This window comes from Seriola aureovittata, chromosome 7, assembly GCF_021018895.1.
Source record: "Seriola aureovittata isolate HTS-2021-v1 ecotype China chromosome 7, ASM2101889v1, whole genome shotgun sequence".
In the NCBI taxonomy this organism is placed as follows: Eukaryota; Metazoa; Chordata; class Actinopteri; order Carangiformes; family Carangidae; genus Seriola; species Seriola aureovittata.
The window spans coordinates 27,643,241-27,668,812 of NC_079370.1; the positions used below are offsets into that span (position 1 = coordinate 27,643,241).

General features: G+C 43.0%; 1 protein-coding gene across 7 annotated transcripts in view; it reads left to right on the top strand.

Moving 5' to 3' along the window:
- Window positions 1-25,572, top strand: part of adgrb1a (adhesion G protein-coupled receptor B1a) — a 160,863-nt gene that overhangs the window by 64,155 nt on the left and 71,136 nt on the right. For 4 of the 7 annotated variants that reach the window (XM_056380686.1, XM_056380682.1, XM_056380680.1 and 1 more), the window contains exons 3-12: window positions 13,125-13,283; window positions 13,977-14,081; window positions 16,184-16,351; window positions 16,722-16,886; window positions 19,562-19,726; window positions 21,366-21,530; window positions 21,668-21,769; window positions 21,868-21,974; window positions 23,343-23,537; window positions 25,316-25,384. In XM_056380686.1, coding sequence (XP_056236661.1) covers window positions 13,125-13,283; window positions 13,977-14,081; window positions 16,184-16,351; window positions 16,722-16,886; window positions 19,562-19,726; window positions 21,366-21,530; window positions 21,668-21,769; window positions 21,868-21,974; window positions 23,343-23,537; window positions 25,316-25,384 — 1,400 coding nt within the window. The remainder of the gene's footprint in view (window positions 1-13,124; window positions 13,284-13,976; window positions 14,082-16,183; window positions 16,352-16,721; window positions 16,887-19,561; window positions 19,727-21,365; window positions 21,531-21,667; window positions 21,770-21,867; window positions 21,975-23,342; window positions 23,538-25,315; window positions 25,385-25,572) is intronic. The other 3 variants (XM_056380681.1, XM_056380684.1, XM_056380685.1) reach the window with 2 other exon arrangements.

Below are 25,572 nucleotides of genomic sequence, written 5' to 3' on the forward strand. Positions count from 1 at the left end.
TTGCACATTTCCATCTGTTAGATCCTGCACAAAGAGAAACCAGGGTCCGCTGTGGTCCTACAACCACAATGACTCCAGGTCAACAAGTATTAAGAACCAGTGATTCTGCTGGAGAACAACCTGTATTCACTTCCTCATGAATTAACAAAAATGTTGCACAATCAGAGGATACAAAGCTTTGTGTTGCATTTGTTTAAGTTTGTGAGGAAGGTGTGAAGTCTAGACACATTTTTCACACCTCAGCCTCCAATAATAACTGAAAAGATTCACATAAATATAGATGAAATGTTTGTACACCACTGTGGTGTTAGGGTGTTATTTGGCTGTTTTTATTGAACAATGGCGGAAATGTTAAAGCCTATTCCTTCCTAATGAAGAAAACAGTCTTTAAAAGGTCAAAAGTGTGGTTTGCTTTTTTTTTTTTTTACAGAGTCTCTGTAATTTCCTAAAACAGCTGGCCACTGTTCTTTTTTTTTGTTTGTTTTTTTTTAATGGAAGACAGTGAACATTATATGTGATTGTTGAATGAAACCATGGTTGTTAATGTGCTGCTGTAACAGCCTCCAATCCTCTGGTTTCACCACATCAGCATTAGTCAACCATAATGGACGTAGACCTTAACCTGCATTCTTCCTCGTGGCCTGCAGGGGGCGACGCCACTGCCTGCAAAGGGAAGTCAGATTGTGTAGAAGTCTGTGGGAAAAAATGACCCTACTGCTCAAAAGTTCTACAACATCTATCGCAAGAAGTGTTGCAGAAGTCAAGACGTGCAGATTTGTTACGTTGTGATGTCAGAGAGCACATGCGGGAACTTGCAGGTTGCAATAACAGAGTTGGTCTTCTCTTTTGTGAACATGTAGTTCTCATGCAAAGCAGAGAATTACATGTGAAACTCACCACTAAGTATGAATTTTAACTGATGGACAATGACAAATCAACCAAGATTATGAAACAAATTATTAGGTTGGTTCTTCCACTTCAGCTGCTGCTTCCAGGTCTTTATGGAGAGGATTCTCCATGATACACAGTGTAATGGATTTGATGGACTGTCACCTGTCTGTGATGGTACCAGTTTCTCTTCATTTCACCATGGCGTTGAGCCTCCACCTCTGAATACACCCACTGACAAATCTGTTCCTGTCTTCAGCCGCCGATTTCAGACAGCACCATGTAATATTTCATATAAATCTTTTGTGAATAAATCTTGCCCACAAATGGAACAGAAGCAGTAGCACCAATTACACAATTATGAAATCTCATAAACGTGCATCTAATCATGAACAGGTGGCTGAAACAAGACATGCACATGAAGTTTGTGCAGGTAAGAGGGTTTGCTGAATTTGACACGAAACTATTTTATGAGCAAACCATTTATATATTTATTTAGTTAGTTCTTTAGTTAGTTAGTTAGATCCTCATCAGCCACTGTGATGTAACAGTGGCTCCTCTTCCTGGAGTCTCCTTAAATTCATAAACAATTCTTCAATGACACAGATACATCAATATATATTCATACTTGCAAAACTAATCACTAATACACACAATAGCTCTATTTCATCATTTAATTTCTTAATAACCGAGAAAAGAAAACTTTTCACCTTCAAATCAAATAGCTCCTGTCTCCATTCGCATTTCAGAAAACTTCAAAATAAAATTCTCATAATCAAGAAAGTCATAGTGTTCTATATTCTTCCTCGTGTAATCAAATACAATCTTGACTTTTTAATAAAACATATTGTACTGTTTTTTTATGTCAAGATTATTGGCAATGAACTCCACGAAGAGAGAGAGGTTTAGAATCAGAGTATGGAAATATTACGTGGCTCTGCTGTAACGCAGACTGCTGTGTGGAGACGGATGCCATCACACCTGTGGCCACATGTTTACTGGCGTGTGTAAATGACGTGTGGAGCAACACAGAACCAGAGGGCAGTTCATGGACTCCACCAGAGTGAAGGCGGGAACCAAGAACTTCCTTCCTCACACACCCACAGCCGTGTGCACATGACCCTCAGTGACCTGTGAGGCTCTTCCTTCATGGCCCACCAGGATGAACCCCAGCAGCCCCCTGCCACCTCCTCATTCCTCTCTCCGGTTCTCTCTCTATCTCTGTGTCTGAGTCACAATGCAGTCACCATCCCACACTGTGGGGGAGACAAGGGCCTCTGATGTATGAGAGTGTTATGAAGCGTGGGACGAGTAAACCGCATTGCTCAGAGATCAGTGTGTGTGTGTGTGTGAGTGTGTGTGTGTGTGTGTGTGTGTGCCAGTGGATGGGAGGCTTACAGGTTAGTGATCCCTGGACGCCTCTGAAAATATTTCATATACGTAGCAGACCATATGGGCTTTAAATGGAGCAGTTAAATGGGCTCCTGAAGAAACTTAAGAAACAGCGAGAGGAAAAACAATGAGGCATTTATCAGCTGTGAGTGAATGAGGAAGCTGCTCTGAGCTGAGGACACAGCAGAGCTGGAGAGGGGGCGATTTTCACTCTTAATAGCCAATGTGGGGGGAGGTTGAGGGGGTGGGGAATCCACTCAAGTCCATAGAGGAAATAGACTCAGAGGCTCTGGCAGTTCCCATAGGAACACTTTAGCCTGATGCCCAGCACGTCAGGGGAACAGGGAGGAGGACAACATCCAGCTCCGGTCAGCTCTTCTCAGCAGCTCTTTAACTCTGCACAGCACAACACGTCTGAATCTGCAGCGCGTCTGGGGAGAGAGCTGTTTGACAATAAACCCAGCATACACTGCACATGCAGCCGCTGTGTGAGCATGCCGCATGTGCAGAGATGGATGGGTTTCAAGGAGGACGGAAACCAGGAAAAAGCCTTATTCCTGTGAGCTGTCAGTCAGCTGCAGGAAAAGTAAGAAAAGCATCTGACTCCTGTGGTGAAAGACCTTCTGAGCCTTTTCTTATCGTTTCCTCTGAAACAGGGCATCCATCTTCGGAATTGAAATGTCTGCTTGGATGACCTGCACCTCAAACCAAAGAGCTGCCCACATGATATGTATTTATAGACAATGGGTTTGGGCCCAGAGTTTCAGAGACGCTGCAGAAGGCGAGGGGGCGGGGGGGGATGGGCAGGGGTTGGGGGGGGGGGGGTAATGGTTTGTGCTCGGCGGCTGATAGGGTTAAAGAGATGGCACAGTGTTACGCTGATTCAAGGAGCTGCTGGAGTGTGAGGGATTAATAGTTAGGTTGATTTGTAAGTGGATTACAACTGTGTGTGTGTGTGTGTGTGTGTGTGTGTGTGTGTGTGTGTGTGTGTGTGTGCGTGCGTGTGTGTGTGTGTCACAACATGAATCTGACTGATACATGGTTTTACGAAGCCTCCTCTCAGACCCACGTCATTGAAATGTGCTGGCAGTTTGACGTGATGGTGTCACACATGAAAAGACATCTGAGTCACATTTCTGTAAGAATCACAGCAGCCCGACATGCTGACCACAGCTGAGATATTTACCTATATCTGTGTGTACTGTTTGGCCTTTTTAACATCACTGCAACTCTGTGTATTTGTCATTTAACTATCATTTCTTATTCACTAAGAAATAATCAATTTTGATGAACCATTTTGCTCAGCTGCTCATGGTGTAAATATCCAGCACACCTTCATCCAGACAGAGGCTATAACAGCACTCCGTCTGGTTCTAATGTGCAGCCTCACATTTCCCGTCTTGTTTGGGCGGGAACACACTGGATGTTGTGGCTGACAGTTCCTGTCCACAAGGAGTCATCACGTCCTTCATCATCAGTGTTGTTGTACCTCCCCAGCACCACAACCCCGACCCTGACCCCACACCCCCACCATCCTGTAACCCTGTTAATGATGATGACAGCACGACTGCACTAAACATTAACTGAGTACAGAGAACCTCTATACTGAACTACACGAACTACAACATTTTCATAGCTTCTTATAGCTTATATATACATAAATATATATATATCTATATAGATATAGATATACAGCAACATGTTCGAGGCCCAGTGTTTTAGTTGAAGTGTTGATCCATAAGAAGATAGAAAAACCATATCAGTGTAGTTTTACATCTCCTCTATCAGGCTTCTCTCTGGAGCTCTAGTAACAACAGGTCAGTGAGCCAATCAGAAGAGAGGAGGCTCTGAGCCTCTCTGCTGATTGGCTGACTGTTTTCTGAGTCATTCAATAAAAGTATAGCAGATTTCAGGTAAACACTCAGAGAAACCAAATCCTGCAAGGTTTGGATGGTGGGTCCAGGTGGGCGGGGCTTGGTGACTGCTTTGTTGTGACATCACAAAGTCACAGAAGTCCTGACGGCTGGTTTTAAGGCTCAGTTTCTGAATACAGGCTGTGTGCATTTCTCTGTGGACTGAGGCTTTGATACTTTCACCTGCTTTATAATCAAACTACACATGGACGTCTACCTTCCGACTGCATGGAGCTTTAAATGGAGCTTGGCAAATGTTGATGTGTATGTAGATGCAGCATCATGTCAACTAGAAGACTTTGTAAAACAAGCAGCACAGCAATAATTCTGTCTAAAGCTGCAACAATAAGTCAATTAATAATAAGTCAGTAAACAGACAATTAATCAGCAGTTTAAAAATGGATTAATCATTGAACTCATTGGTCAGGTGAAGGTATGTTTGGACAGTTTTATGATTTACACGTTTTGATGTCACTATGTAGGATGATTTTACTGTTTTCTAATGTTAAAAAAATCATGATCAGATTGATTGACTGAAAATAATATTTAGTCCATGATTCCGGCAGATGTCAATTGAGTATGTCTGACCAGAGAAGTGACTCAGTGAAACCTGCAGTGAGAGCTGAGCTGCCTGGTCCTGTCTGAGGGAGCATGAACCCACCTCAAACAATTTCAGCTATCATTGGAGAGATTTAATGTCCCATGATGCTCTAAACACAGTTTCACAAGCTTCCTACTCCTGTCAGGAATAAGAGAGGTGGAGGAAACACCGCGAGAACTGTGAAGTGATTCCTGGAGCTTTTCCACTTATTGTTAGAGGAGGAGAAGAAACAGACGAACAGGGCTCTGGACTGGATGTGAACCAAGACATTTTACTGAGGGGTAGTTTGACACAGCTTGGGCTTATTTTCATAATTGCTATTGGTAATAATAACATTGTGCCCAAGCCCCTGAACAATTTCATTTTAACCGGCAAGAGAAAGAGAAAGAGTTAGACATCAGACAGGTTTTAAACAAGCCTCCAGACAAATACTCGACAGCGAAGGCTGATGTTGGTTGTTACAGACACTCAGGCTCACATTAGGCTTCACCTCCACATAAAGAGATCAGGTTTTCGAAGTGTGAGACTGTGGACCCCCCTCAGAAAAAACTAACCCACCTTAATTGACTTGCTTTGTTTTGAACCAATTTCTGGACGCCTGTGGGCTCATGATTATGTTGAGCTAAGACAGACTAATACTGCTGTTTGACATGAAAATAAAAACGGTCAGTCCTGATTCTTTTATTAGTTTCTAACTCTGAGAAAGTGGAAAAAACCAACAACAACCATCAACCCTCTGATACGACCCAGAGGAGTGTCTCCTGACACAGCGCCCCCTACGGCGCCACGAATACCAGACCTTGGTTGTCGTGGTTACCATAATAAACACGCAGACTGTACAGAAAGTGGTGTACCTACCTGCATCGCTATGGTTACTATAATAAGGGTCATGGCTTGGTTAGGTTTAGGAAAAGATGGTGATTTGGGTTAAAACAAGTACTCTCTCAACATTAGACGATCTGTTGTCATGGTTACAATAACAACAATGAACGGTCATGGATAATAGAAACAACATGTGAATGGAACACTGCTCTCCTGTGTCATATTCATCCATCCACCACAACCTCCTCCTGACTCTTTACACTACGTCACCGCACTTTTCCCTTTGCTCCTGTCATAGTTACTACAACCACTAGATATCGCCTAGCAACAAAACCTAACTATGATGTCATAAAAACCTGCTGCACAGACGACCTGTGGGCTCCACGGTACTATTCCCCAGAACAACTGAATCTCTGATTTGTTTCCTTTTGATCACTGATGTAATAAGTTGTAATATTTTTTCCTTGTTTCCTTCTGTTTGAGTGATCGCACCACTAACCACATTACTGAGCTTCATTTAAAACTAAACGTCTTCTTACATTTTCACATCTTCAGTAGGAACCAGTGCACTGGAGGCTGAGAACCACGGTTGGAAAATTTAGGACATTGTTGGTTTTGGTGTTTTTTGAAAATCATCTACAATTCAAAAGCTGGTGCTGGTTTAAGAAACATTATACAACAATTAGTTCAGACCAAGAAATCTGATTGGACGGAGTCATTCCATGAGTGCTGATATAGAGTACAACAGCACTGGGACTTTTAACTACGCTTCACAGGTGTTCTATTAACCGCTAATCAGCGTCACATTAACGGTCGTTATCTCTCTTAGATTGTAACAAACAAAGATGAAAATATTTCCAGAAATAACATTTGAATGAAATGATGTGTGGTCGTCAGAGGATGAAGGAAGAAGTCTGGATACTTCAGCGCACACCTGAGGTAACGAGTAGACAAAGTAGCTAGCTAGTGTGCACTGTGCAGGTCAGGAAAATGTTTATGTGTTGCTTAGCAACAGCCCGATACGAGTCCAGCTGCCGAACTATTTGTGTTGCCGAAACCAAATAAATGATGAAATAAACAAACAAATCATAATCTGTTGGTGCTTATTTAACTAATATGGCGCTCGTAGAACTGTTGTGTAAAAGTAATGTCACACTGAGGGAGTGATGCTACTGAATATCAGCACGGCTGTGATTCAGTCATAGTCCTGCGGTCTCGTACTGAAGACAATCTCAAAGTACATCGCTCCCTCTCAAGTGATGTTGCTTAAACAGCATGAAATGAACTCTTCCAGTGATCTGAAGGTGAAACAGGAAACCAGGTGTAACAGAGGATGAGATACATCCAGAGACAGAGCGGTGGCAGGTTAAGTCCTGAATGTCAGGAACGACCTGGCAGGGGAGCTGATTGGGTGCTGGGTGCTCTGTGGCAAGTTCACCCACAGGTTAAGCTTCCCTCCCCGGGAAGAGGCTGATCGATGGGTGCAGTTGTTGTGTTGAGGTGACTTCTGTTTCTTTTAAATGTAGAAAACATAATAGAAGCTGCAGGGAAACATCAGGCCTGTCGGAGACGCAGATATTTTATTGATGTATATTAATAAGTATAATTCACATAATGTGTGTTATAGTATGTAAATGAGCAGTGTGTTTCTCACTGCTGCTGAATATCAGCCTGGTGAGTTCAGCTGCATATTTTCTCCAGGAAAGAAAAGAAAATTTTATCTCGGTGAGAATAAAAATAAATATAAAATAGATAACAAAGGTGCTTCTTCTTTCACGAGGAACATGTCAGCAGTTTCATTGAAGTGATATTCCAACATTATGTTCACTGTGCCATAAGCTTGCATTTTCTCCCTCTTTTCATTTCCCCCTCTCTTCTTATCTGACCTCACATTTTTTTCTCCCTCTTTCTGCTCCTGTCTCCCTTCATCTCCCGCTGTCCTCCCCCCTCCCCCTCCTGCTCTCTCCTTTCACCGCATGTTATCTCCACCATGCAGTTGACTGCTTCTGTCCTCTGGGTGTCAGCACTTGCCTTATCCTTCAGTCAGCCGTGCAGCTTTGTGTGAACCAGTCGCCCCATTTATGGAAGAGTCTCGCGTTTTCATGGCGACGCTCGTCTTCTTCTTCTTTCTGTCTTTCTTAACGTCCGTCGTCCTCACCCTCCTCTCCTCTCCTTCTCCTCCCTCCCTCCATCCTTCCTCTGCCGGCTGCCTGCTTCTTGCCACAACAATTGTCAACTTCAACATCATACTTCACCCATCCTCTCTCCACACACACACACACACACACACACACACACACACACACACACACACACACACACACAAACGTGTCAATCAATAATTCTGCAGTAACCCTATCTATAAGAGCGCTGTGTGCATGCAATTGTGTGTGTGTGTGTGTGTGTGTGTGTGTGTGTGTGTGTGTGGTGGGGGGGTTAGTGGCAGCTATTGATGATTTCAAAGCTCCAGTTCCTGGAGCTGTAATAGGAGATGCCCGACCACTCATCCCACTGCTCCAAATAGGAGGCAAAGGTGACTTTCAGGAAGTTCATTATGGACACACACACACACACACACACACACTCACACACACACACATTTCATGATACACATGCATGCACCCGGTGAACTGCTGAGCGCTCAGAATAATTGAGGGGATTGTGTGTGTTTTAGAGAAAGTGAAGGTCGGAGTGAGGCAGGGGATTCTGGGAGGTGAAGGAGGCAGAATGAGTCTGAGGATTACTGAGGTGACTTGGACTCTGCAGCTGCTCCTGCTACCAGGGCTGTTCTGACAAAAGGCCCCCCTGAATTACTGAGCACATAATAAAATGTCCTTGCAGAGGCAGAAAGACAACACTGTTACACTCCTCCCTCTGATTATTGGGCAGGAAAGGGGAAAAAAAGTTCCTCGTCTTGTCGTTTTGCCTTTTACTTTCCCTGTAGAAGAATGAATCTTATCTGTAAACGGAGCCTCCCCCCTCTCTTTCTATCGCATTGCCAAAGCCTTCATTTGACACAAGGAGCTTCTGTCCTTTGCTCCAAACTGCAGTTAATCTTCCTCTGTATTCATAAAGCATGTTTGTTCACAATAAACCCTGAATGATTCAGGATAGTGGCTGAAGGTCACTCTGCTTCACTTCAGTCCCAAAGCACAGGATCTGGAGAGAGGTTCACGGTGGATCAGCTGCTCTGTATGAAGGGAGGCTAATCATCTTTGTACACGTTCATTTAATCACCTGTTGGACTTTAAAATAATGATTATTTAATAAAGTCAATATTGAACTTCAGAGAGATCAGCAGTCACAAGACAGAAGAGCTGAGAAGTCCTGTAACAGGAGTACATTGGCTCACGAGGTAGAGCAGGTTGTCAGCTAATCAGCAGGTCGGTGGCTGGAGTCCTTGGGTGAGGTACTTAACCCCCGAATTACCCCACAAGTATGTGTATGTTAGGAAAACACAGCATGACACTGTCCACAGGTCGTCTGTGCAAGCAGGTTGTTATGACCCATAGTTACGTTTTGTTTCTAGGCGACATCTAGTGGTCGTAGTAATTACGAAAGGAGCGAAGGGAAAAGTGGTATCAACCGCAGGACACACCGCGCAGGTGGACTGTTCTTCCTCTCTCCTTCGTGATGTTTCCTTGTCCTTGCTAACTTTATAAAAGACATCTTGCCGAAGGCTTTGGACATAAAATTTTGCACGTCACCGAATGACGGTGACAGCTTGTTGTCATGGTAATGCCATTATGCTTCTGGTTACTGGACTGGTGTAAAAACAGACAAAGGCAACTCTCTGTGGCCCTGTAGTCTGCAACATGACTGTGTCACATGGTGCAGCAGGAAATGGATCTGTATCTGAATGATATGAAGGTGTTCAATAGAACAATCAATCAACAATCAGATACCAATGATTGATTCCTATCGAGCCTGTACACAAAGGAAACATTGTCCTTATGTTGACACTGGAGGTCATTAAAACTGCTAGTAAATGTTGTGGTCTATCTGTCTTTAGGATTGGGAGATATTGAAGTCAATGTTTATTTTTATTGTTTCCTGTAATAAAAATGAGATATTAGAGGAATTGTTGCAGGAAAGTGTAGACTGTATTGTTACTGTCATTTATCTGCCTGATGAATTTCACCTTTTCTTTTTCTGAATCTTTAGGCCTGTTTGAAAATGAAAAACAAACGTTTGATTAGAATAGTTTCAGTCCTTGAATGTTAATTATTTACAAAAGCATCCTAACCAATTATTACCGTTAGCAACACTGTATTTACAGCAGCAGTCCTTCACAGCCGCAGTCGAGTTGGACACCATCAAATGTGATGTGCACATGTTGCTCCATAACATCACACAGTACAGGGAGATATTACAACAAAGCAGGACTGTTTCCTGCTATGGATCCTGAGGACAGGAGGACGACTTACAGCTGGAACAGCTGCGTTCTTCCTAATATCATCAGCTCAGCTCGGCACAGCTTACACTTCAACACACCTGTACCTGACTGTAGTAAAATATGCACTTCATATCCAAACTGTGATATATATGAATCTTCTAAAAGGAATTTTATCACATATCAAAACACTACAGACACAGAGCCAGCAGTAACTGACCAGGGGGCTGCAGAGATAACACACTGACCGGCCGCTCATCTCAGGAGCTGGGCAGCGAGCTGCTGATGTGACCACTGGTCTCACCCGGCGACACGGTCCTCACATCTCTGAAAACACCCCCAGAAAATTTCCCAACAGACGTTATTTGGGTAAACTGACACAGATTTGACGTCTTAATGGAAAAAACATCAAAACTTAATGAAGGGATATAATAACAGTCTTTCCAGCTTTGAGCCTGGCTCAGAGTCCCTGCCGTTGTTACTATTTGGTGCGAAATGCATTCTGGGATACTTCTTTTATATTTCAGTTGTTTGTTTGTTTAATAATATATAATTATATTGTTTTATTTGTTTTTTTTAATAATATATAATTATATTATTGTGTTGTATTGTCTATGTTTCTGGTAACACGTCAGAACTGGGACTTTTTACTCATCATTAGTGCAGCCAGCAACAACAACCAGAAGCTACAAGGGGCTAGCCTAGTGTAGGTGAACTCCTCTCCACCGTGCACTCGCTCATCTCTGCCCTCACCACAAAGGAAACTGATTTGCGAGTAATTAAGAACGTGAGTGTCTGGATGTTGGCCAACTTCATGTACTATTCATGCAGATTAATACATATTGTCGATGCCTGTTGGGGGTGGGAGACATCTGTCTGTGACATTAAACATTCATGAGCTTGCAGGACAGAGAGAGAAAGACAGCTCTTTACCTGCTCCCCCCCTCATATCAGCACACATCTTAATGGAGCGCATTAAATCAGAATGGCCAAACAGGGAATTTCACAATGACAGTGACATTCATCACACCTGTGTTAAAGGAAGCGTCTCCCCTCAGTTCCTCTCTCTCTGCAAGATACTATCAGCCTGTTGTTCCATGCAGGACTGTTTTTTTGCACTGTTACACTGTTTATCTGTAAATACTGACAAACCAGTCTTTATATATGTGTGGATGTTTGGTCTAGTTCTGGACATCAGGGCCTGATAGATGGCAGCTCTCTGCTCTGTATGGTGGTCACTATCCTCCTTTGCCCTAGATTTCTCCCTGCACCACTGATGTCCACATGTAGGAAAGTTAAGAAAGCTTAAAGCTTTGGGGGGGCTTGAGGGGAAGAGCAAGGTGTGTGTGATTTATTTACATTCAGGCCGCATTCAGGACCGCACATCTAGGCAATGGCTTCCGTAGACATATACACGTAGATGCCACATTGGCCGCTGGGTCGTCTGTCAACATCCCCGCTTTATTGGACCGTGCAAGACTGCCCGGTAAACAACTAGGGATAAATGGAGGAGCTGCAGTTTCTCTGGATAAAAATCTCTGTAACGTTTATATTTCTCAACTGATTTCAATGAGTCCTTTATATAGTCGAGGTTTAAGATCTGTGTGGAGTAAAAATAAAAGTTTTGTCTCCAGTTACTTACAATCATGATAGTTCAGGCTGTAATCACTGTTCTCTATAAGGAGGAGTGAGTATCAACTTTAGGTTTACATGAACTGAGTAACTTACTGAAAATAATTCATTGTCATAATGAATAGTTAAAACTCATGTTACTGTATTTACTAAATTAAACTATTATTTATACTACATTTACTATTTACTATTACTACTCTGATTTTATGCTGTTACTATAATATGAAATATTCAAGTTACACCTTGTATTTAGGATTGTTTTTTAGGATATTATGTAAAAATGTTATCCTGCTTTCACATCTGAATTTCCCCTCTGGGATCAATTAAGTTGTATCTCATCATTTCACTGGTGAATTATAGAAAGCAGACTGACTGCAATTGTGTCTTTCTATCTTACTTCATTTATTTTACTCACCGGTTTACTCAACAGTTTTAACAATTCCTTATGACAGTGACTTTTCTATTTTCCATCAGGTCAGTAATTCAGTTCATGTAAACCTGACGTTGATACTCACTCCTACTTTATACTACAGTATAAAACTATCACTACAGACCAAACTTTTATTTTTACTCCATGTAGATGAACCTTGAATATAAAAATGACTCGAAACCGGTTGAGAAATATAAACGTTATAGAAAAACTGCAGCTCCTCTGTTCACCTGTGTAGGACCGTGCCAGTCTCGCACGGTCCAACATGGCGGCGACGTTGAGTAAGCTCCAGTTGCATTTATGAGACCGCGTACCTGGTTTACACACGTTCACCTGGAACTTATGAATTGCAGGTACGTCTGCTTCTCTCTGACGTTGTTTCTTCACATTGTCCGGAATGGGTTCAAGTTAACTTTAGCAGAAGTCCGCTGGAACAAGCGCTAACGTTAGCTAATACAGGTCAGCTAGCTAACCTGTGCTATAACACCTGCCCATCTCCTCCTGCACTGTGCGTGTCTGTGCGGGGGTGTGGTGCTGAGTATTGACCATTAGCGTGTAGATGAAACGTCTCAGTAACATTAACAACAAAAGACATCACAGGGCGGGAGACTCCACGACCGTTAACCACGGGTTAGCTAACTAAGGTAAGCTAACTAAGGTAATAGTTAGCTAACCCGCTAACGGTAAGGTTAGCAGACGGAGCTTAACTTCAGTTAACGGCTAACTTCAAGGAGGACCACACATGAGAGAAGCAGACTGACCTTCTTAGTAGTGACAGCATAAGACAAAAAATATCTAAATTAAATATAAGAAGATTTTTTATTATAGTAATGCCAGAGTTATTTTAGTGGAAACTTGTTTCAATGCCATTGTTTTCTTTTTCTTTTTCAGTTCAGGTTTTGTTTTCAATGCCAAACTTTAATGTCACTGTTCCACTTCATAATAATGTTATTTTTCTTAGTTGCTGAAAAATGAATTTAAATTATTCAGTGTTCTGATCAAGGCTTGACAATAATGCAGCGTTTTTTAAATGACTGCTGTGTGTGTCTGTAGGTGGCTGGAGTGTGTGGGGTCAGTGGGCGCAGTGCAGCAGTGAATGCGGAGGCGGGATTCAGACCCGGACCAGGACCTGCCAGTCACCTCCGGAGGAGTCGTACCTGTGTGAGGGTGTGCTGGAGGAGGGCCGACCATGCAACTCACAGCCCTGCACCGGTGAGCTGCTCTTTCTCTGTGTGTTTTTGTATACATCCATTTGTGTCAGGGAGTGCCCTTCTGATGCTTTGTGGGAGTGCGAGGTGTGTGTGTGTGTTTACAGCTCTCTTTCTTTACCTTTCCTTTCTTACATGTGGTTCATTTGCTTGTGTCACCATCCTCTATAAGTCAGTGTTTTGACTTAAGGAGTGCATGTTGGAAAGGGGACTTTGATCGATGACAAATAACAAAGACATGGTCAGGAGACCATGCATGTCAAAAATCATTACACCCACAAATGGCTAAAGGGACACAGAAAATCAACATGAGCACTTTTATGTAGAAGCTGTCTACCAGGAGGCGTTAGCTTCAGGATAAATCTACGTTTCCACGTGTCGCTCACACAAACAGCTCCAACAGCAGATTGTATTTAGAGGGTTTTTTTTCAGTCAGTCATGCCATCTGAGGCATTTTACTCTCAAATAAACATCATCATTACTACAACAGCTCAAAACACCCCATAAGAACCATATTTACAGCACATCACACACCGACAGCACCACAGAAGTCCCAAGTTTGGCTGATGCTGTTTTGGGTGACCAATCACGTCACGGTTGTGTCCCAAATATAAGCCATTAATGAAGGAGCTCTGGTTGCTAACCCCAAACCCCACTCCCCCCACCCCCTCCGACCTTGCCTCACCCCCCCCTTTAGGCAAAGGTCGCCATCTCTCTCGCAGCCAATCGCTTCGCTCGGTGGACAGCCGCAAGCGTGATGACGTAGACAAGCCCCGCAGCGGACAGCAGAGCCCTCAGACAGGTAAGACAACAGGACGCAGAGGGATCCCATGCATCAGTCACAGTAGCAGCTTGGGTGACCACCACACATGCACAAACAGAGACACAGCACTCACCTTTAAAACACACACATCTATCAAAATCTCCCAAAGTAGTACCTCGTCCACAGTGGACTGATTCCAACATGGACCCTGACTGAACATAGTGGAATTGTATTTTTATGTGAGGTCATAACAGGACACTGAGCCCTGTTGGTAAAACACTCAATCAGACGGAGTCCTCCCTCTCTGTTAAACAGATACTCCACCCAGAATCAGTGGTAGCAGACCCTCAACCCTCTGCAGGCCCACAGAAACACGTTCAACAATTATTCAAGGCTTTGTTTTTCCAAGAGTAAGATACCAGTCTTATGTCTGTGTGATAAGTATGGAGCTAGATTAGCCTAGCTTAGTAATAATGACTAGAAGTCCATTACCAATATGTCTAAAGCTCAGTGATGAACATGTCGTATCTGAAACAATGAGCCTTAGACTTCTCCTGCCCTCTGCTGCTAAATATAGTTTTATCAGAGGATGATGAACATGACAACCTCATGGAGAGAACAAGATCCAGAGAGTCACTGCACCAACAAGTAGTAGACTGTAAATAAAGATGGACGTCGCCTCTCTGATGTCACCCACAGGCTTCTGGAGCTCAGAGTGAGCTGCTTCACTGCCGCCATCTTGGCAGTGTATGACTCCTCCCTTAACTACCAACTAATCCAAAAATACTCAAAGAGGAGGCGTGTGTGTGGGGCAGAGACTTTGGTGTATACACTCACCCACCTGTCATTCAAAAAGCCACGCCCTCAATTCGCCATAACTTTAGTCCTTAATAAAATGTAAACAGGTGAGTTATATAAACAGTTGTCATGAAGGAGGAAATTAGCTCTAGACACCAAAACTGTTTTTGTACCAGGCTGTAAACATGTTTATTTCTGCTGTAAAGTTGGGCATTTTAACATGGGAGTCTATGGGGATTGACTCACTGTTGGAGCCGGCCCCTAGTGGTCATTAGAGGAACAGCAGGTTTTGGTTCTTTAGTGTTAGGGCTTCATGTTTCAGTCTGGCGGTTGAAACTTGGATGCAACACGTAACTCCCCCGCAAACTACAAATTGTGGTATTTACTTTTTTTTCTAAGTACAGATTAAAAAAATAAGATACATGTAGGGAGGTGCAATGTTTTAACTTGAAGAAAGCCAGGAGACATGTTTCCTCCTGTAATGCTAAGCTAGCTAGGCTAATCACCGCCTGGCTGCAGCTCCGTACTATATGCACAAACAGAAGAGTGGCATTGATCTGCTCATCTCACTCTTGGAGAGACAATAAATGTATTGTCCAAAATGTTGAACTCTTTCGTTATAAGGTAATGAGAAACATGTGGTTACGAGGCTGCGATCATCTTGAATTTGTGTCAGTTCCAAGTCGACAGGGGATGAAGGTTTGATACGACAAAGAAAGACTTTGGGTGAAGTATCGCTTTGATTTGCTAATCAATTCCTCACCTCCTCTTTAGTTTTCTGCCTTTTTTCTTCCGACTGCCTTTGTTCCCTGATTGGTTAATTTACTTGGCAGTCATGACTGACATATCCTAAGCCAGTGGCATTCACTTCCCCTGGAAGTCAATGTAGAGGATATGGCATCAGAGCCCCACAGATGGAGAACAGAAGCTGGGGTCCATTTCAGGGGCCGCCGCCTTTGAAGGACGGTGAAGGAGTGTGACGTTGGACAGAACATTAAAGGGCTGGGACTGTGAGGCTTTAACAATGGTTTGAAAAACTGAAAACCATCAAGGAGCATGAGTTATGTCTGCAAAAGAAGGCCTCATTAATCAGCCACGTTCATTAATCAGCCAGCCTGTGAATGAGACAGCGTCATCTACCTGTCAGGAAATATTAGGCCTCTGAAGGAGGCAGCCCCTAAAATGTGGCACAGCTCAAATCCTTCCTTTATCACACCACAACCCCTCCTGTTTTGGCCACAGAGGCTGCATCCTGCATGGTAATTAGTTATGGCCCTGTCCTTTCCTTTTCCTCCTCTTTCTCCCCCCTGTCCACCCATCCTTTCCTACCCCTTCCTCCCCAGTAGACTCAGCTTCAGGTGAGGAGTGGTCAGCGTGGAGTGTGTGTTCTGCCACGTGTGGGGAGGGCTGGCAGAGTCGCACTCGCTTCTGTGTGTCCTCCTCCTACAGCACCCAGTGTAGTGGGCCACTGCGAGAGCAGAGACCTTGCAACAACTCTGCTGTTTGTCCAGGTAAGCCCCCCCCCCCCAGTCCCTCTGTAGTGCCACCACCATGCGCTTGCTCAGCCCTCTCCTGGACCCCTACCTCACCCAGACAAGATCCACCTGACTCCCTTCCTCAGGCCCATGGTGATGATTTCTACCCCCACCCGACCGGAAAGGCTCTGCCTGCAGTTAGAGTCACCCCCACTATAATGACAGAGACTTCATGATGACTTTAGGCTCTGCTACACCCAGACAGGAAGGGAGACTCCTCAGCTTACGGAACAGTATCACCACAGAACAGAGGGTCAATCCAAGCAGTAGAGGAACTGATACTGAGTGTGTTGTTCAGTGTGTTCAGGTCTGTCTATAAATCACACCCTAGCTGCTTTGATTGCAGTGCACGGTGCGTGGGATGAGTGGTCGCCGTGGAGTTTGTGTTCGTCCACCTGCGGCCGAGGTTACAGGTCCCGAACGCGAACCTGCACCCCCCCTCAGTTCGGGGGAGATCCCTGTGAAGGCCCAGAGAAACAGACCAAGTTCTGCAACATAGCTGTGTGTCCAGGTGAGGAACACACCGAGCATCAAGATTCGCAGTCAGTCAGAGCATGTACAGTAACAAGCAGCAACGGAGTCAATGTGCTTCAACCAATAACAGCTTCTCTTTGTACTGGTGGTGTTCTGACAATCACACCCAGTTCACACCAGGGACCAGGTGTGTAAATGATGCGTACACACGAAAACCAATGTGACGCTATCTCCCGCTCATATATTACTATTTATAAACGCAGAATGTTTCACCCCACACATTCCTTTGACCACGTGAACACACAGTTTCACAAAGTGATCCAAGTTACTGCGAAGTGACAATACAAAATAAAAGAGGCACATTTGTTTATTGTTCATTTTAAATTTACAAACTAAACAGAACATTCAAACGTTCATTACCCCAAATTACAAAAAGCTCATGGTAAAATTTGAAAAAAATGAAATATAACTTTAAATATTATATATATATAGGTTGAAGTGGTTATAGACGAGATTCAAAATAAATTGAGTAATATGCACAAGTACAAATATATAAGTAATAATGAAAGAAAACACACATTTAAAAAAAAAAATATATATATATATATATATACACACACACACACACACACACACACACACATAAAACATTTAAAAGTAAATGAAACCATGACATGTAATTTAACATGAAATAAAGTAACCAACTTCATGAAGCTTATTCATTTTCATCATTATAAGTTTTACAATTTTACATTTCTTAAAAAGAAATAATTGTGTTTGTGTTTAATGTCCTTGTTAATTACCAATACTAATTAATGAAGCTCAGAGTAAAACAGGACTTTACATTAGAATGATTGTACTAAAGTAAACTGATGATATTTTTACCTCAGTTTCACAGTCAGGGAAAATGTTCTTCCTCCTCATCTTTCTTCTCTGTGTCTGATCACTCGTGGCACAGACAGTGTTTTTAGACAAACTGGTTGATTAAAGTCTTCATCCATTTATGGATAATTGTGGGAGTTGAAACGAGGCTCGTTCACAATGAGTGCGATTTATAAAGTGGAACCATATGAACGCAGGGCTTCATGTTTTATTTACACATTTCAATTGCAGATTCAATTGAAAAACTTTATCAGTGATTTTCATGTTACAATCCACAACTACAACAACAACAATAACCATAGAAGCTCCAGTCTGAAAAACAACCATATAACTGTGTAACTACAGGTTAGCTCAGCGAGAGGTCAGAGGTCAGACTGGACATTGCAGCAGTAAATGCAGCAGCAGACCTGCTCATGTTGTAGTAGTTTCTTCTTCTCTTCACTGGATGTTTCTGTGATACAATCCTATAGATCTGAGCTGAGGTGACACCAGAGCAGGAAACAAAGCTATACAACATTATCCTGCTAAATAAAATCAGACATGCTTCCTGTTGTTTTTTGCCTACTGTTTATAATGTAAAACTTGACTGGGGTTTATACTGGGAGCTGTACTGGGAGCTGTACTGGGAGAGCTGTGGTCCTGAACCCACTCATTTTGGATTGTTCTGGATTTTTCTTCTCTCTGAGCTTTTTAACCAGAACTTTGTGTTTCCTAACTTTGTTGCTCATGTAAAGTGAGTCAGTGACAGTCCGCTGCTGCCTCAGTGTTCGAACTGTGACAAAGATACCAGCACATGAACAGTAAGTGTGTGGGTGGAGCTGTGCGACCCAACAGGAAGTAGTTAGATGGTTAGGAGACGATGATGGCTGTACAGCCAGCTCGCCACAGACACATATATGTCTCTCTAATGAAAAAAAATCAGATATCATGTAAAAAATTGCATATGGCAGGAAAAATTGCAATATTAGTGATATTCAATATTATTGAATATTGGCCCAAGCCTAACAGAGACGTCAACATGTTTGTCTCTGCTGATGGTGGTGTTGTCCACACTGATCAGATCCAGGCTCCAACATGTTTGGATGGATCTGACATGTTTCCAATCACTGCTGTTCTGTTACTGTTTCAGTTACTAGTTGAACAGTTCATTTAACAGTTAGTCTAACATTTAACAGTTAGTTTAACAGTCATTTAAACAGTTAGTTCAACACTCTACCATCTGAGTCACCAGGGCTCCTGCAGCTTAATTTGTATGACTTTATTCTGTAACGTGTCGCAGACTGACCATCACGTAATGTTCATGGTTAAAACTAAATTACATTCATTTGGATCACAATGTGAACCGAACTGGACATCCTGTACCGAGCGGCAAGGCACAAACACGTGAACCGTTACCCCCCCCCCCCCCCCCGCTGCACAGTGTTCCTGTGCAGGACGGTACCTACTGACAAACACGATAGAACCTGTCTGTGTAGAATAATATTGTACATATATATTGTATTGTAACTCAGTGATGTAACTGTATAACGTTGAGTGTGGTTTTCAGCTATAAACACTTTCGTATCATCTGGTCTGTTTGAAGCACAATGACCCTTGAAGCTTATACATTTACAGTGTTGTGTAATGTACATCCTCATGTGTCTGATGACGTCATAGTCACTGATTTATTATAGAAACACAAGTAACATGATAAGATTTGTTTTGATCATCCACATTTATTATTCATAAATCTCTTTGTATTAGTATATTACCCATAATCCACCGCACTAACTGACACACCTTCCGTTCTGTGCTGTGTCCCTGCTTGTTGTCGACCCCTGCTGTCCTCAGTGGATGGGGTGTGGAACGAGTGGTCCAGCTGGAGCTCCTGCTCGGCCTCCTGCTCTAATGGGACCATGCAGAGAACCAGGGAGTGTAACGGCCCCTCGTACGGAGGCTCCGAGTGCAGGGGGGAGTGGCTGGAGACCGTCGACTGCTTCCTCGGCGAGTGTCCAGGTATGACAAGAAAAACCAGGAGCTGTGTTTGTGGTGTAATGAAGTTGATCTAGCCAGGCAAAGTGAAGCAATCTGGATCTGCAAAAAATTACAGCTCCATATTTAGTTTTTTGCACCGTGCAGATCTAATAACATGAAACAAAGTCACAGTATGTACAGTATTACAAAGCTGCTAAGATACGGGGTGGAGATCATTACAGGAATATAACCCCCGCATTCATTCATGCCCCACCCTACTGTGTTTCACTTGTGTCCAATCATCCCTGTGTCTTTCTCTCAGTCCTCATCAGTTCTCCTGCTGTGCTCCTGTTGAGCTTCCCTCGTGCCTCTTAGGGTTTCTGTTCCTGTGTTTTGCTGAGTTCTGCTTCACAAGTGTGTGACTCACTTTTTTATTGTTTAAAGACCTTTTTTTTCCCACCAACCCTCTTTTTGTGTTATCTGCATTTGGGTCCTTCAAACGTGACATATTTGGCGTAACCACTTCTTCAGTTGTGGAAGGTACTTGACAGGTAGATTGTGCAAAGCATCTTGAAAGAACTTTAGGAGTTTTTAATTATAAACAACATCGTCAGAACCATGAATAAAGTATTACTATGATATGAGGAGAAACACTGATGTCTACAGGTATCTAATCAAAGACATCAGAGGTTCAGTTTTTATTTCTTCTCATGTTCTGAGGTGCAGTGATGAAGGAGAGAGTAAAAGCTTCATCACTGACATTAAAGAATCTGTGATCAGTTCAAATGAAACTAGTTATTTAGTGTTTGTTAGAAGCTCAGTTTTGTGTTTTGACCTGATCCGGAGCAGGTTTGGAGTTGTTACCATGGTGATTTACCCCGGTAACAAGTGAACCGCCGTCGTTAAACCTGAAGTTACCTGCTTGTTAGCTGTTGCCTGCCACATCCGGCTTTGCAGTACAGACCTGTGGTGTAAGACCTTGTTAAACCCTGCAGGTGTCTAGGAATAAGAGAAGCAACAATTGCAGATGCGGTCTATTGTGTAGTGAACCCTGAAGTGCCTAAAACGTTTAACACAGAGCTATAGGTGACAGTAATCAAATGCTGCTCATGATGCTGATGATCTAGCTGATAGTGACCTTCATATGTCAGATAAAACCCCGACCTGCAGAGCTGCTGCTTGTCCCTGATGGTGGTAAAGATTCAGGTGTAACTTCCCACAGGTTAATATTGTGGTTAAAAGTCTCTCCTGTGTCCCCACTCTTCTTCTTCGTCTCCCCCTGTCTCAGGTCACCACAACTCCACGTTCACTACAGCTGGCACAGACTTTATTACATTACTCGTATTTTACTTACTAGTGTTTTCATGGTGATTTAAATTAATGAATGTGTTTCCTGCCTTCCAGACTGCCACCGCTTTCCATTAATTTCACAATGTTATGAATTATCAATGAAGTGCGTTAAACAAATTCCAACTCTGCAATTTATTTTAATGCTCTGGGGAAATAAATAGAAACCGACGGCATTTTCACAAAATCCAAAACAGCGCAGCGTGTTTGAAAAATGATCTGCAGTCATGTAAAGTAGACGTGATTTGTGTTGTGTTTTTGTGTTTATTTGTATTGAATGGAAAGAATATAAAACACTGATGTGGTGTGTGTGTATGAATGTGTGTGTTTTCAGTGGATGGTAAGTGGCAGCCATGGTCTCTGTGGTCGGGCTGCTCTAAAACATGCGGAGGGGGGAGCCAGCAGAGAAACAGGATTTGTTATGGGCCCTTTTTTGGGGGGCAGCCTTGCCCTGGAGAGCGAGAGGAGGTCCGGCGATGTAATGAAAAGAGATGTCCAGGTCAGTGTGTGGAAACAGGTCACTGTGTCTGTGAAATGACATCAGGGACAAAAAACTGTGCTGCTTCAGAAAGGGTGTTGACCCTGCTGTGACAGTGGTTTACATGCTACAGCACAGTGACACTCCTCTGTTCACAGAGCCTCATGAAATATGTGGCGAGGACAACTTCTCCAACGTTGTGTGGAAGATGACTCCAGCTGGGGACACGGCGGCCGTACGCTGTCCCCCCAATGCCATGGGTGAGCTCACACCACGTATATACATAAACTTTACCATGCACAAGACTAGACTCACACTTTGCTGATACAAAGCCCTTACCGCATGTGTCTCCACACAGGGCTGATCTTGCGCCGCTGCACCCTGGATGAAGAGGGCATCGCCTACTGGGAGAATCCCACCTACATGAAATGCATTTCCAACGACTATCGCAGCATCCAGACTTTGGTGAGGATCAAGAGCTTTTTCTCCTGGTACAACCCTGAACTTTCTGTACAACTGAGCTGCAAAACAGCAAAAGCTGACGGAACCACTGGATTATTATAAATAAATGTATTATTATTATCATCATTATTATTATTATTATTATGATCTCTGGTTGTCCGTCATATGTCTGTCACATTCCTGGTGAATGTGATATCTCAGTAACAACTTGAGGGAACTTCTTAGAATTTGGCACAAACATTCATTTGGACTCAAGGATGAACTGATTAGAATGTGGTGATCAAAGGTCAAGGTCAGTGCGACTTTGTAAAACATGGTTTTGGCCTCAGGTGTGTTGGAAAGTGTCACCCCACACTCTGCTCTCTGCTCAGCATCACAGTTTATTGATCATCCTAACGTTTCAGTCTCAGACCTCGTCGAAAGTATTCTAAAAAATACTTGTGAGTAGTGTGTGTGATGTTTTCGAAACTCATAACAGAAGAAGAAGACGGATTGTTACAGCCTTATTCTGTTAATCAGAGTTCCCCAACCACAGAGCTGTGGATCGGTTCTGATCCGCAGCATATTTTTGACTTTGTAAAACACGGTTTTGGCCTCTTGAATGTGATGATCTCTGGTTGTCCATCGTATGTGTGTCAAATCCTCGTGAATTTGATATCTCAGAAACACTGTGAGGGAACATCTTCAAATTTGGCACAAACATTGATTTGGACTCAAAGATGAACTGATTAGATTTTGGTGGCCAAAGTTCAGAGGTCAAAGTCAAGGTGACCTCACAAAACAGATTTTTGGCCATAACTCACAAAGTCATTCTTTGATTATGACCCAATTTAACTCAAATGTGCATAAGGACAAAATTAAGTGACGACATTTTATATCCGAAAGGTCAAAGGTCAACTTCACTGTGACATCATATTGTTTTGTAAAAACACTTCTGGCCAGTATTCAACACTGTCACTCAGAAAGGAGAGACTGTGAGCATATTTACTTTAACTTATCTGGTTGGAGGAGGAAACAACCATTCTAGTTACTACATTTATTAAAGGTGGTGGAGTCACTAGGAGGTCGGTGGGGGTGGAAGGTGGGCGTACCAAGCGCACCAGAGTCTGGGGTTTGCGTACAGAGTCCAGGCAACAAATGTTCTTCGGTTAACGTTAAGGTTAGAAAAAGATGGTTTTGGTTAAATGTAAAATAGAAAAATAATTGATTGTGTCTTTTCAAATGTTGTGTCAAGGCACAGATTTAATATTATTGTACAAGATACAGTTTCACCTGCAGACCTCAATGAAACAAGCAGGTAATGAAAAAAAGGAGCTGCTGCCATGAACAGACGTTCTAAGCTAAGAGGAACCACTTGTTTGCCCCTGTTAGACTCGGGAACATTTGTCCAAAGCGCAGCGCGGCCTTGTGGGAGATGGTGTTTCAGAGGTGATGACCAAACTGAAGGACACGTCCAGCGACGGGACCAGCTACAGCGGTGACCTGCTGGCCATCCTGGACGTACTGAAGAACATGACGGAGATCTTCAGGAGGGCGTACTACAGCCCCAGCAGTGTAGACATGAAGGTGAACTGATTGATGGATTTTCATGCTGTTTGAGGGTTTTTCTACAGTGAAGGTAAAGACTCTGATACATGATCTTATTTTACAGCAAGAGTTAATCAAATTTAGCTCAGAAGCACAAAATATCAAAGTTCAGGTGTTGGTCTGAACTTATGATGGACAAGAAAACATACGACGGCATGAGTCTGAAGCTAGTCTGTACTTTTTTTTTACTGTTAAAGGTTTTGTTTGTCTTGTGCACGTGGATCCTACATTTCCCATATTGCAATTTGATAGCATCTTTGATTACACCCACTCTGAATGGTAAATATGCGTGTCAATCTTGGTGCTGTAGTTTTTAGGAGATGCTACTCAAACAGGAGGAAACACTGCATTTGTTGGGGACTATTTTCAGTTGTGGATGAACACAGTTGGTGCTGTAATGAGGGGTGCATATGGGACCAAATCAACCAAAGTGTACGTTCATGGTCGTAAAGGAGAAGTTCACCCAGTGCAGCACTGTGGCTCACTGATGGGGTTTTAATCATTTATATCAAGCTTTGGATACCAGTGTTGTAGTCCAGTCAGTAAAACTGGAGTCCGAGTTGAATCTCGAGTCCCCAGTGTTAAAATCCGAGTCCAAGTCTGAGTCACCAAAGAGCTGACGCACAAATTATCTTTCAAGTTCCTACAGATACGTTTTAAAAAATCCTCTGCTGTGAGTAATATTCAGTTTAACATGGTTTCATGTCCTCTTACTTCCTGATTGTGCCCCGCCCACCACCTGCTTGCTCCAGGTGGACAGGTGAAAGAGCAGAGAGTATCAAGATGGTTAGAGGAGGAAACATGTTTGAGCCTCAGTCAGACCCAGACTCATGAGGAGGAGTCTGAGACCAGAACCAGAAACTAGCAGACGGATCAGAGCGGTTAGCGTAGTTAGCATCTTTTATTTGTTTATGTTGTTTGTTGGCTTGTAACTGGCAGTGGCTGACATAGTGTTAGCGGTTGTGCTAATGCTAATGCTCTCTGTACTGACAAGGTTTCAGGTTTATCTAGCCCCGCCCCCATCCCCACAAGTTGACAGGTTTGGTTCCTTTGGTTTGTGACATATGAAACCCTGGCTGTCTGAATCTACCTTTCATATAACAAGAAGATTTTCTCAATGAAGATATTCGCACATCCAAATGTCTCAGGTGTGTTGGAAAGTGTCGCCCCACACTCTGCTCTCTGCTCAGCATCACAGTTTATTGATCATCCTAACCTTTCAGTCTCAGACCTTCGTCAGAAGTATTTTAAAAAATACTTGTGAGTAGTGTGTGGGATGTTCTTTTTTTCAAGACTCATAACAGAAGAAGAAGACGGATTGTTACAGCCTTATTCTGTAAATCAGAGTTCCCCAACCACAGAGCTGTGGATCGGCTCTGAGCCGCAGCATATTTGCTATTGGGCTGCATTTTTTTTTAAAAATCGGTAAAATACAACAACTGCCTGATAATTTACAGTTGCCATGATTGGAGTTGACGAGACAGCTGTCACTGAACTTTACTGTAAGTGCAATAAAAAGTAAAAGGCCAATAAGAACTTCATCGAACAACCTGTTCAACAAACAACAAACAGAAAAGAGATATTTACATCTGTTTTGTCCGACAACATTGCGCTGGTTAACATAATAGTGAACTGTCTGTGAGAAATGTGTCTTTCTGAAACCGGTCCATGGTGAGGAAAAGGTTGTGGAATGCTGCTGTGAAAACCAGAGGACCTGTGACGCTGATGATGTCAAACATTTTCTCTTCGTCCTGCAGAACTTTGTGCTGTCAGTCAGCAACCTGCTGATGGAGGAGAACAGGGAGAGATGGGAGGAGGCACAACTGGTTAGTATCACACCATCTTTCTTAAACAGGACCCGCATCATCACCTGAACTATAATTACATCTTTTGTTGAACTCGGAGCTCAATAATAATAACAATAAAGATGCTGGCAGCTGCAGAAGCGATGAGTTCGTCACTGCGACAAAGACGCAGGTGGACAAACAGCCCACCTGCGTCTTTTCAGACCGAC